General features: G+C 31.9%; 1 protein-coding gene and 1 long non-coding RNA gene across 3 annotated transcripts; both read left to right on the forward strand.

Annotated features, from left to right (window-relative positions):
* The first annotated feature begins 366 nt into the window (after positions 1-366).
* On the forward strand, positions 367-2,014 carry LOC108660976 (uncharacterized). Its single transcript, XR_001926811.2, has 2 exons — positions 367-546; positions 1,625-2,014. It is a non-coding gene; the product is annotated as an uncharacterized LOC108660976 (long non-coding RNA).
* Positions 2,015-6,336: 4,322 nt separating this feature from the next.
* On the forward strand, positions 6,337-10,980 carry LOC18609180 (Protein phosphatase 2C family protein). 2 transcript variants are annotated; one of them, XM_007044191.3, is made up of 9 exons: positions 6,337-7,045; positions 7,358-7,924; positions 8,356-8,527; positions 8,667-8,820; positions 8,903-8,966; positions 9,097-9,204; positions 9,326-9,451; positions 9,551-9,783; positions 10,575-10,980. In XM_007044191.3, the coding sequence occupies exons 2-9, from the start codon at positions 7,715-7,717 to the stop codon at positions 10,792-10,794; spliced, it is 1,287 nt and encodes a 428-aa protein (XP_007044253.3). In that variant the 5' UTR covers positions 6,337-7,045; positions 7,358-7,714; the 3' UTR covers positions 10,795-10,980. The 2 variants fall into 2 exon arrangements, with proteins under 2 accessions (XP_007044253.3, XP_017971775.2); XM_018116286.2 differs by having other exon boundaries at positions 7,031-7,171.
* The last annotated feature ends 1,828 nt before the right edge of the window (positions 10,981-12,808 follow it).

Consider the following 12,808-nt stretch of genomic DNA (forward strand, 5'->3'; position numbering starts at 1 on the left):
TCCTCCATATAGTACTCCTCAACCCCACCAAGCTGAAAAAATGAAATGACAGCATTGTTTCTCATAAATAGTTTGGGCAAGAGTTGCGAATCCCTCGATATCATGATAGCTGTGGCACCCAGCACCAGGCAACAACAGCCTGACAAGTTCTTGGGGAATGTTTTATGGGTTAAGCTTGCTTGATTGGAGGGTCCAGGGCAGGGCCTCCAGGCTGGTCAACAGTGTTAACTGGTTTATTATCCTAGACTTTTGAAATTGTGGAACACATATGCCAGGCATGCAGGGATGCGATGGCCCATTCATCCAGCCTGTATTAAATACTTGCCAATAGATTTTCCTTGAGCTCAACCAAAAGGAAAAAGTGTCCCTTGTGTTATAAGCATCGAAGGGATTACAAATCATGACGATTGATCCAATGAAACTACTCCATCACTATTCAGTGCTTGAAATTCTCTCAGGATTCTCAGTTTGGTGGGAGGTTGTTGATGAGCTATTTTATTAAATTCTACTTGGGATCTATGCTTCTGTTTTTCTATATGCCAAGAGGTGAGATGCCAGAGGATTCTTATAGTTGTATAACTTGTGTTGAATTTGACATCTATTCTTCTCATTCTTCTCATTCTTCTTCTAACGAATTTTCTTCTGTATAGCATATGTACATACACTACTCTTCCATATCATACTAGATGAATTTATTTGCATGGTTTTTTTTGGTACAAATATCAGTTATCATATGTGTATGTAATGTGATTAATTTGTTTTTAGGAGAAAAAAAAGAACGTGGAACTCTAAAATATTGGAATTACAACTTATAGTGGCCATGGAAAAACTTGTTGTTTTGAAAAGAATAACTAATACCTGAACTATATTGAAATGTTCAATTGATAAATTATGCATCATTAACTTTTAAATATATATCAATCTAAAATACAATACCAGTAAACTAAATCGTCTATAAATGAAATTCTGTGTCATAGTTTTCAGACTTTTCAAAACTAAGTTAAATTTGTCCAACAAAAATCAACTAAAATAAAGAATTGGGACAAAATTCATCATAAATATAGTGATTAATTGGGTATTTATCCTTGTTTTCTAGCAGAGGGGAAGGGGGACATGGGGGGGTTTGCATCAAGGGAACTGATGATGTATGAGAGATAAGGCACACATGTTAGGCTGATGGGAGTTTGCAACCTTGGTTTATGATTGAACAACACAAAGTAGAGCAGCCTAGCTGTTTTTTATTTGGATTTATGTCATGTGTCAAGTAATTTTCAGCGGATGAATAATACCCCAACCACTCTACAATTCTTCCCATTCTTCATTCTTCAATTCACACATCTCCAAAATTACCAAATGCTACCTGCCAATTTAATCTCAATTTAACTGTTATCTATGATGACAGCAGCCAGCCATGTACCATAGAAACGAATCGACAGGCAATCTCAATACTCAATACTGTCTGTCACTTGTCAATTACTTCCACTAAATGAAGCAAAATCCTGTTATTTCCACAGAACTTTGTTTAGTTATGTGTGAGTGCACTCATCCTTTCAGTGCCCACTGCCCACGTTATCTCCATTGCATCTCTCTGGTGACTGCTAAACTTTTGCTTTTGGCTTGGCAGACGGTGCAGCTTTGGAAGCAGGCCACCATACTCCAAAGGTGCCCACACCAGTTGTCCTCTGGAAAAAGACGAGCACGTTCAGCAACTGTAGTGAATTGGATAAGACAATTAAAATGGTTATAAATAAATAATTTAACCAGGCGTTTGAAATTGTATTCTTATTCTTCCTCCACATACAATTAATTGAACTTCAATTATTACGAACTAGTATCTGCATAATTAGGCTAAGGTAATAGAACTTTTAGAGAAATGGGAAATGTCGAGCCTTTTGCAGGCTCTCACAACCCTACCCTACTTACTGCACATGCTACTTTACTTGGCTCGAGAGTTGTTAGCTGTGGTGTCATTTTTGGCATAAATTAATGGCCAAAACAATTTGATTTGCATTTATTCGGGTTGTGTCCAAATATGTGGATATGATTTTATGTTCAGACACTCTGCCAATTTGGCACAAATATTACCATATTCCATGCATAGACCAAACGTTATTAGTTAACCACGTGTTGCACACAATATGTTAATGTCTAAGTATACTTCCTCTGTCTGTGTCTGTTTTTTTTTTTTTTGGTTTTTATTCTTTTTAGATATTCCAATTTCCTCTTTTTTAACATTTAATATTATTATTTTTTTATATTTTAAATTGATTTTTCATTATTTTATTTTTTGTAATTACCAATCATGAAATATTAGTTTTATAAAACAATTTAAAATTTAACTATAAATTGCAAGTAAACTTTTTGTTTAAAGATCTCCATGAAAATTAAAAAATGATGAAAGGAGTAATACTTAACCATTCTAAGTTAAATTATTAACAAAAATCCATCAAAATAATTAAATTTAGATGTAATTTTTTAAAATGAAAATCAATAAAAGAATACATCATTCAGGCGAAGCCTCCTTTAGCTTTGGGAAATTTTTTAAAATTTTTTATACCAAATAAAATTTATAAAATTTTTAATATAATCTTTTCATGGCCTCCCAAAATAATTTTTTATTGAATAATAAATACAAATAAAGAATAATAAGAAACGATCCCACATATCTCACTCAACTTAAAACTATTCTTTGTTTTTTTTTTCAATTTATATTACTATTTTTATTTATATTTATTTATGCTATTTGTTTATATGTTTTAAGTTTCTATTGATTTTTTCTCCAAAATTTTACAAATCATTAACTATATTTTTTTCTTTTTTTTTTGTTATATCATATATGGGCTCTATCTTTTATTTGTAATGTTCTTCTTTTTCTTACTATGTGGATTTTATTTTTTATAATTTTAATTTTTAAAAATTAATAAATTATTATGTAGTTCTCAAATGTAAGTTGTAATGTTGCACTATTATTTAAAATTTCATTAATGTATTTTTTTTATTAATCCTGATTATGTAAGAGGAAATTATCTTGAATATATCTTTTCTATATGCTTTATATTTATATTTAATTGAAAGGATATTAGTTTGAATATATAATCTTTAAACAATCTTGATTATATAGAGGAAATTATTAATCTTATATATCGTATTTAACTATTTATATTTTATGTATTATAGTTTTATATTTAATATTATAAGTTTAAATAGAAATAAAATAAGAATATTGGAGGTTGATTGTATTAATCTTTCTTTCAAGTGTAATTAAAATATGAGTAAGTTGAAAATAATTGATAAATTTTTAAAAAGAAAATATGCAAATCGTCCAAATAATTCTCTTACACTTGAGCCATCATGTCTCAATGTTTCAACTCATCAATAAGAACAATGTGAATCAAAATATCCAATACTCAATATTAAAGAAATAAATGTTTTTCAGTACATAATTAATAAATGATGAATTTGAATTCAAGAAATATGGTCGAAAACAACTTTCTTAAAAAATTATTGTAAGTCTTTCTTTTTCTGATTTACATATTATATAAAATTATTTTATATTATCAATCTTTTAATTATTGGTTAAGTTCAACATATTAGTTTTTAAAATTTTTAACATTTATTCCTTTGTCTTTGGTCTTCCAACAAATATTGGCTAGTTCCACCTTTTGCATCATTTGTAAGTAAAAGAATATATATATATATATATATATATATATATATATATTATAATTAGGGGAGTGGAGATTTGAACTCTACTTTTTAGACAAGAAGATCATGCACTAATCAATAAACCAAATACTCGGGTACATATATATATATGAGGCTTCTTACCGGAAAATGTTTTCCATTTCTACCTTCACTTTTAATCTAAATATGATTAATTGAACAAAGTAACCAATTGAAAATTAAAAAAAAAATCAAATTTTATTAAATAATTGAAAATACTTAAAGAATCTATGCAATCCAAAACTTAAGATACAAAATTTTCTAAATTTACTTATGTTAAGTTATTGTATATATATATATATATATATATATATATATATATATATTATGTGTATATATATATATATATACATATTTTTGTGTGTGTGTAAAATTAAGTTTTTGCATAATAAATTCAAATATTAAATTTTTTTGAATAAATAAGTATTAAATGTTGAGTACTTAAAATTAGTTTCAGCGTACTAAATGTCAACAATGCATCCTAAATTTATGTGTCATGAATACTATGAAGAAACAATATACTGTTGTACCATCATTTGGTCTGAAATAAAAATCTTTATGAATAATTCTATATATTAATGATTTAAAAATAAAATATTTGAAAAGAAAGCAATTGAATTATTTTTATTTGAAATTTTTTGTATGAGATTTGATAATAGAATGTAGTTTTTGCTCAATGTCTTTCTATTTTGCAATTCTATATTGGTAATAAATTCTAATAAAATATTTTTAATTATCTATAATTAGAGTTATCTATGGGTTGGGCTCAATTGACATCTCTAGGTTAACTCGAGCTGAGGTGAGCTCGCTCATTTAAATTATATATGTTATTAAAATATTAAAAATGTTTTTATATTTTAAAATGTATTTTAGAATTAAAATTAAATAAAAATAAATATTTATTAATAAAATATTATCCCTAGTTTGGTCGGGTCAAACCTCTAAGTACTTTAGTAAAATTTATACCAAATGACAAAAATAAGTAAATTTTTTTCTTTTTTAATCATTTAATTTTTATTTTCATTAAATTTTGAAAATTTAAAAATTTAAAAATTTAAAAAATTAAAAATTTATTATTAAAATATTTGTATAATTTTTTTATTTTTTATTTATTTTTATTTTCATTTTTAAATTTATAATTTAAATAAAAATTTAATAAATTAATAAGTTAAACATTAATATTTTAAAAATATTAATATTTTATTTATAATTTAAATATTATTATGATCAAAATATTAAAAATTAATAGTTTTTAAAATTTTTAATAAAAGGTATTTTAATCTTATCAATTTTAAAGGTTATTCTCCCAATCGTAGAATAGCAAATACCATTAAGGGAAGGGGGGGTAGGATTAGTTAAGCCTTGTTTTTGGAGGATTTTGGAGATTAGCTATAAGAAGAGAATAGCTATTCCTTAAGTCTTTTGCCAGCCAAATAAGAGAAGAAATAACACATAGCTATTCCCCATATCAAACATGCTATACAAAATTAACCAAATTTGCTTTGCTAACTTATAACCAAATCATCATAAATGAATTTAAGAAAGGTTCATATAAGATATAAAATGATCTCAAGAACCCATAAAACTAAATTAACAAAAGTCATTTACAATAATTTGAAAGTTTGAGAAAAAAACATATCATGTAGACTATGCACTAATCAAGATTGACTGTTGATCGTAGTGACCATAAATTAATTAATTGACATCAGTTTCAATCTTGAAGATAGTAGTTGAAGTTGTGATTTTTTTTTTGCATAAAATTTGAAAAAATCCCTAAATTATTCAAGAAAACTCAAGTAAATTTTTATTCTTTGATTATATTCAATTAAATTTCTATACTTTTATTTTAAGTCAAATAGTTATTTATAATTAATAATTAATTAATTATTATTAATTAAAAATGTCACTTGTCATTTTATGATCGCGTAAGACTAACATGGTGTTGATACAAAAAGTGCAAAATGCCATGTGACTATATTATCATAGCACGTCATTATTTATTATGTTATATTAATATGTCACGTTAATGCCACATAATATAAAATGATAAGTGACATTTGACTAATAATAGTTAATCAACAATTAATTGCAAAAATTTATTTAATTTAAAATAAAAATATAAAAATATAATTGAACTAAATAAAAAATAAAAAATATTTAAAATATTTAAAATAATAATATTTTTTTATAAAATAAAAATTGTATTCTTAGACTTTGCATCACAATCACTTAATTCATTGATCCAAGATTTGATCAAAATCTTTTAAACTTGAATTCCAATTACAGGAATATGATTGAAGTCCTTGGTGGACTGATTAATGGAAGGGACCCACTTCCCGAAATGCTAACGCCAATAAAATAAAGTCACCACAAGAAATCACTGTTTCCCTTCCCTATGTAATGCCCAAAACTCAGCCAACACATGTTAACATCATTGCCATCACAGAAACACATGCAAAGCTGTACTCCTTCCTCCCGCGCGTGCCATCACCCTCGCCTTTCTCTCACACGAGTATGCCCTCAATTTCACTCAACTAGGTTCACCTTAAATTACTCTTTTATCCAATATGATGTATATACTCCAGTTCCTGGTTACAACAATTAAATCGATATGTTTTGTTGGTTGGAGTATCGTTTTAGATAACTAACGGATTGAATGGATTCCATAATAGGATTAGGAAGTCCTCTCTCTCTAGATCTAGCAGGAGTCCTAACAGAGGACAAACAGAAGGCAGTCCTTTACAAAGATTCTTTCGGTTATATAGCATTTTTACATGGTTGAAAACTTGTCACTGTGAAACCGGAAAAAGGCTTGGCTTTTTTGACAGAGAAAAACAGCTGATTTGCTTGTCGAAAGTTGAAACCGACTCTAAACAGAAATAATGGGGCTTTGTCGACTCATTGCTTTATAGTCAGCAAAACCCACTTTCTGTGCTTCCTTTGTGAAATAAAGCTGTCATTTTTTTTGTTTTTAAAACACAAAAACTTTGTCTGGGTGTTTGGTGGAAGGAAAATATTTGTGAAGCTGACCTGGGGCTGGGGTGGGTGCTATCCTTTCTCTAAAGATTTAAAGTTTATTCAGGTTTTATTGTATATTAATAATACTGATACCTTTCTCTCTCTCTCTGGTAACTGCAACTGGTTGATGGGAGTTTGGCTTTTAGATTAATGGGATTTACAGTTCATGTCTTGTCATCACAAAACGCGTTGCCTTTCCGTGTTACATTTCTTTTCTCTTCTTTGTTTTTAGTTTGCTTACTGTGAAATAGACCAGATCTGCATTTGGCTTTGTACGAAACGCAAAACCAAACATTCTTTGCTGGTAACTTCGCTATCCTTCACTTTCATGTCTGCTGGAGTCTTTCTAGATTACTGTTTAGTGCTGGCAACTTAGCTCTCTCGTTTTCTAGAATTGGGATCATATCTTAGTAATGAAATGTGTGAAAAGGTTTCTATTTTTAGACCCTTCATATCTTTTCTAGCAACATTGTTCAGTTTTGCATTTACAAAATTAATTTTGTTTTTCAGCTTAATTTGCAGTTTGGATGTTGTGTTGTCGCTTTTCTGGATCTTTGACTTAACATTTTTCTGTTTTTTGTTGTTGCTTAATAATGGCATGTGTTCTTCAATGCAGCTGCAGATCAAGGTGGAAACTTTAGAGTTGCTTCTGAAAAATAGTAAAGTGAATTCATAATACTTTTTGGATGGTGGGTTTGTGATCTGTTGGGAAGGTAGTTCATTGGACGACTGCAGATTAAGGTGGAAACTTTGGAGTTGCTTTTGCAAAATACTTCAGTTTTAGTAAATTGGAAGAAGGCTTGTTCAGATTTGTGGGAGATCTTGTTCATTTGAAGGAATTCACCTTTTGATTGAGGTAGACTCAACGTGGAAATGGGTTATTGAGGATGTTGGGAAATAGTTTGATTTTGAGGCGAAGGATTTGTTAAGTTAGAGGTCTTGGGCCAAAGGTGAAGACCTTGCTTTGGTAGATATGGCCTCTGGAGAAGGGAGGCGTCATCGTCATGATCTTGTGCCTCTTGCTGCTTTGATCAGCAGAGAGATGAAGAACGAGAAGATGGAGAAGCCGACTGTGAGATATGGGCATGCGGCTCAGTCTAGGAAAGGAGAAGATTATTTCTTGATTAAAACCGATTGTCAGCGAGTACCTGGGAATCCTTCATCAACCTTCTCTGTTTTTGCGGTAATCTTTGCTATTTCTCGTACAGTTTCTATTCTGTATTTCTCCATCTCATGAATGCCTTGCCAAAAGGACTGGCATTTCTTCCTTGGTGCTTTGGTTGTTAATTTTAGTGCCCAATGTTTTATATTGTTCTTAAGGACGCTTTGAATCTGTCAAAAGTTTTATAGTATGAATTTCAATTAGTCATTACAATTTGCAAGATTGATTAGCTTAGCCATTGGTAGAAGTATTCATGCTTGAGCATTTTTTTTTAATGGTCAAATTCAAGTATGATATGTCTAGAGCTTACAAACAAGAGGAGCATTATAGATTCTCTAATGAATAGTAGTAAATCTCTGCAAAATTCAAGCGTTATGTTTAGTGGTTGGACGGTTTCTTCATTAATATCTTCACTATTCTTTGTGATAATGACTATTTTCTTCTGCTTTCAGATCTTTGATGGGCACAATGGTAATGCTGCAGCAATTTTTACAAGGGAGCACCTTTTGAGTCATGTATTGAGTGCTGTTCCCCGTGGCCTTGGGCGGGAAGAGTGGCTTCAGGCTTTACCTCGGGCATTAGTTGCTGGATTTGTAAAGACAGACAAGGAGTTTCAGAGTAGAGGTTTGGAATTTAGCCTTCTTCAGCCTTTGCTTTGTTTTTTTTTTTTTTTGTTTTTTTTGGGGAATTGGACATATCCTACTATATCTATTGTACATTTAACTAACAGTAATGCTCTCTGTCATTGTTGAATTCTCTCCAGGGGAAACATCGGGTACTACTGCCACATTTGTAATAGTTGATGCATGGACAGTGACTGTTGCTTCTGTTGGGGATTCTCGTTGTATTTTAGATACTCAGGGTGGTGCAGTCTCCACCTTAACTGTTGATCACAGACTTGAAGAGAATGTGGAAGAGTATGTCTCTATCTTGAAAAGCTCCTTTCTTCCATTTTCCTGAACTGAATTCTTAATTGGTGGTGTATTATTGTGATTGCAGGAGGGAACGTGTGACCGCTAGCGGGGGTGAAGTTGGGAGGCTCAGCATTGTTGGTGGTGCTGAGGTAGGTGCTTTCAGAGCTTTAACTTTGTTTTTCTCCCCTAGTAACACGTATTGGAGTCACTTAGTGGGCATGATAGTGAATTTTTTTGGCACTTAGATTTTGTGTAACTTCTTTTTCTTGATTGCTACAGATTGGTCCTCTCCGTTGTTGGCCAGGAGGTTTATGCCTGTCTAGGTCAATAGGAGACATGGATGTTGGAGAGTTTATAGTTCCCATACCATATGTAAAGCAAGTGAAGGTAATAATTGTGGAACTTGTGCTCTTTACTTGTTGAATTATCTACTTTCTCTTATGACATTGAAGCCTATATATACATGTTGAAGTTTAAAAATGCTAACGCTTCGTATTGTGTGTAAAAGCTGTCAAATGCTGGTGGGAGGCTTATAATTGCTTCCGATGGCATTTGGGATGCCCTATCATCAGAAATGGCTGCAAAATCTTGCCGAGGATTGCCAGCTGAACTTGCTGCTAGACAAGTTGTTAAGGTGATTAAATTCATTGCCATGCAATTTCGCCTTTTTAACCCTTGTTATAAGCCTGTCTTTTTCCTCTTTTCTTAAGGGCATGTTTTGATCCTTGTGCAGGAAGCATTAAGGACACGAGGTTTAAAGGATGACACAACTTGCATTGTCGTTGACATAATTCCTCCTGACAATTCCATACAGCCTTTGCCCCCTCCCAAAAAGCAGAATAAACTGAGAGCATTATTATTCAGGAAGAGGTCTCGTGATTCTGCGAATAAACTATCAAAGAAGCTTTCAGCTGTTGGTATAGTGGAAGAACTGTTTGAAGAAGGCTCAGCAATGCTTGCTGAAAGGTTAGGACTAGACTTCTTTCGCTAGTTCAAGTTCTACTTGTAGTTATCTTACCCTCCCCATGCTCTTTCTGCTTTCGTTTTTGATATTCTACTGTTAGAGCTAAAGTTGTATGATATCCTACAATAAAACATATATTTATATATAGTCGCCATTGCCACTTAAATACAACCATTTACATTATTCTGTTGTTCTTGATACTGAATTGAAGCATCTATTGCTTTCTTTTGAGCTAAAATATTGATTAACCTTTTTGATCATGCAACATTTTAGCCATAAGATTTTCAGTTTGAATAGGTTAAAATTTCTTAGATATGCCCAAGGCCTTGGTTTGAAATGGGCTTGAGGGACATCTTTGGTTGACTCCATACAGCCAGACAGAAAAAGGGGCAAGAAGAGAGGGGGGTTGAAGGGGTGAATTGGCTCTGAAAAAGTTCGTTCATCTTGAATTTCGATATTCATGTCTAGCCTTAAACTTTCTAGTAAAACTTTCACTGACATCAATGCTCTATTTTTTCAATTCATTTTCTTTCTTGCTACCTATAACCAAGCTTTTTTAGGTTCATTGTGAGAAACAAGGGAGTGTGGAGATTCGAACCTTAGATCTCAATCCTCTTAAAGAGGATAACAATGCCAGGCTAAACCTGAGTTGTTACCTATCACAAAGCTTTAATATGAATCATAATTGTTCTTCAATTTGTGCCATATCTATCATTTGTTGCTTAGTTTATTGAGTGGTAGTTTCTTACAGTATTATCTGTTCTCATCTTATTAGTTTCTTCTTGTCATGCAGACTAGGAAACGATGACTCTGCAGGGCAAACGACATCTGGTCTTTTCACATGTGCTGTATGCCAAGTTGACCTTGCTCCAAGTGAGGGCATCTCAGTTCATGCTGGTTCCATATTCTCCACCAGCACAAAGCCCTGGCAAGGGCCCTTCCTTTGTGCTGATTGCCGCAATAAAAAGGATGCCATGGAAGGAAAACGCCCAAGTGGAGTTAAAGTGGCGTAACTTTTTCTTTATTTGCCTCATTCTTTGCCCCACAATTGTAATTCTTTTGATAGCAACCTTATTACTAGGCCAGGCGATTGTTATGAATCTTACTACATTGTGCATTAAATGTATATGTAATCCCACTGAATAATAATGTAAAACGAGCATTATCACTTAAAAAGTGTCAAAGTAGAATTGCACTATCAGCGATTGCGTGGCCTTCTCGAAACCCCTCCAATATTGGGAAGCCTGCAGTATATATATCTACATATATATATATATATATAGGTTGATGCTTGGGTTAATTAGTGCAATTTGCAGTTTGGTCTGTATCCGATGATCCCCTCTCTGAGTTCAATAGGGCTACCTGCAAGGTAGATGGTAGGTTGCTTGTTTAATGTTCTCAATGGAAAAGAGAAGATAATTTCGTACAAAGAGGCAGAGTAGTGGAACTTTCAAGTTTCTGGGATGCTTCAAGTAGTAAGTTGTATGATGGTGTCCAGGAAAAAAGAAATCCATATACTTTCCAGTTCATCAGGTTGCCAGATTTGTTGCCATGCTTACAGATTTTGTAACAATATTGAACGGCTGAGAATATAGAGCAAGCAAGATGGAAACCAAGGCCATTCCGAGCTCAACAGTCTCCAAGCAGGAAATCAGTCCGTGCCTAGGCCACTATGCACGCGCTCTCCAATGTTATTGCTTCTATAGTTGTCACTTATTCATAAGACTCGAACTAGCAGAGAGGACTTGAGCTTTGCCATTGATCAAGATCGACACCTTTAGAATTTCCCCCATCAAATTCCAATTACAGCTCTAGAAAATCAACACAACTTAGAAGTAAATCTACTTCCATTGCTAATTAAATTATCTTTGCTAGTTTGCCGTAGTGCTTGTCTACAAAAATTACATTAATTTAAAAGTTGTAATTAATCTTGGAAATAAGGGTAGTAGATTTTGTTTTTGCATGTAATTTTAAGTTTAATAAACTTTTATATGCCAAAAAAAGAAATAAATAAATAACAAAATAAATAAGAGATCATGTGGTAAAAAACTACAAGAAATGTGCAAGGATTAGAAAGATTATGGAATAGGGATGTTGTCACGACCCGGTACTCATCTCGAGCCTATGACAACCGTCGTGTTGTCCCGATCGATACTCATTACTCAGAATGTCAACCGAAATCTCGCAAAACTTTAATGTCCGCTTATCATTTTCCCGGTGAGTAACCGTTGCCAGTTATCGTGTTCTAAAAGATTTTAAGCTGTTTCCAACTTAAAACAAAAAAATAATAATTTTCGTCTCACAAGGGTATTTTGGTAATTTTTTTCAAAAATTTTGCAATTGGCTAAAATGTAATATACAAGTGCAAAACACATAATTCATAATCAAAATGAGTTTAAAAGTCTAAAATCTTCATTTAAAACGAAATTATGATTATTTGGATATAATAAGATAAATAAAGAAATATTAAGCAAAATATTCTATTTTCTTATAAAACAATATTTTTAGAGTTATACATAAATAAATTTTGTAGCGTAAAAGTTAAATAAATTCATATATACTGTAATACAGCTAACCAAAATATAAAATTTAATTTACAGTGACACGTGGGCCCACGAATAACTAAAAGTATTAAAGGAAATAAACCTACAGTTTTTGGATGTGGCAAGTCCAACTGTAGCCCTCGACGATATCAGTTATCTACAATCTATTTTGAACCTGAAATGGGTGGAAAGGAGGGTGGTGAGATTATAAAATCCCAATGACTAAACAGACATCATCATAAACATCTAGAGTTGAGTACATGGAGACGATAAAATAAATCATCGTAAACTGGGTCACAGCATTAGAACACATTTCATTCAAAATACGTAACGAGGCTTATGAATCTCATAAAAACTAGGCTTGTACCATAAATCCATCCTCGGGGACACCTTGGCCGAGGCATCCTACCGAGACCGCCAAGGTTGTTAAAAATTCACATTTCGCATAAATCAAGTTTTTATTTTGAAAACATAGCCGTTCCTT

The sequence above is a fragment of the Theobroma cacao genome, chromosome 2, assembly GCF_053813885.1.
Source record: "Theobroma cacao isolate CCN51 chromosome 2, ASM5381388v1, whole genome shotgun sequence".
NCBI lineage: Eukaryota > Viridiplantae > Streptophyta > Magnoliopsida > Malvales > Malvaceae > Theobroma > Theobroma cacao.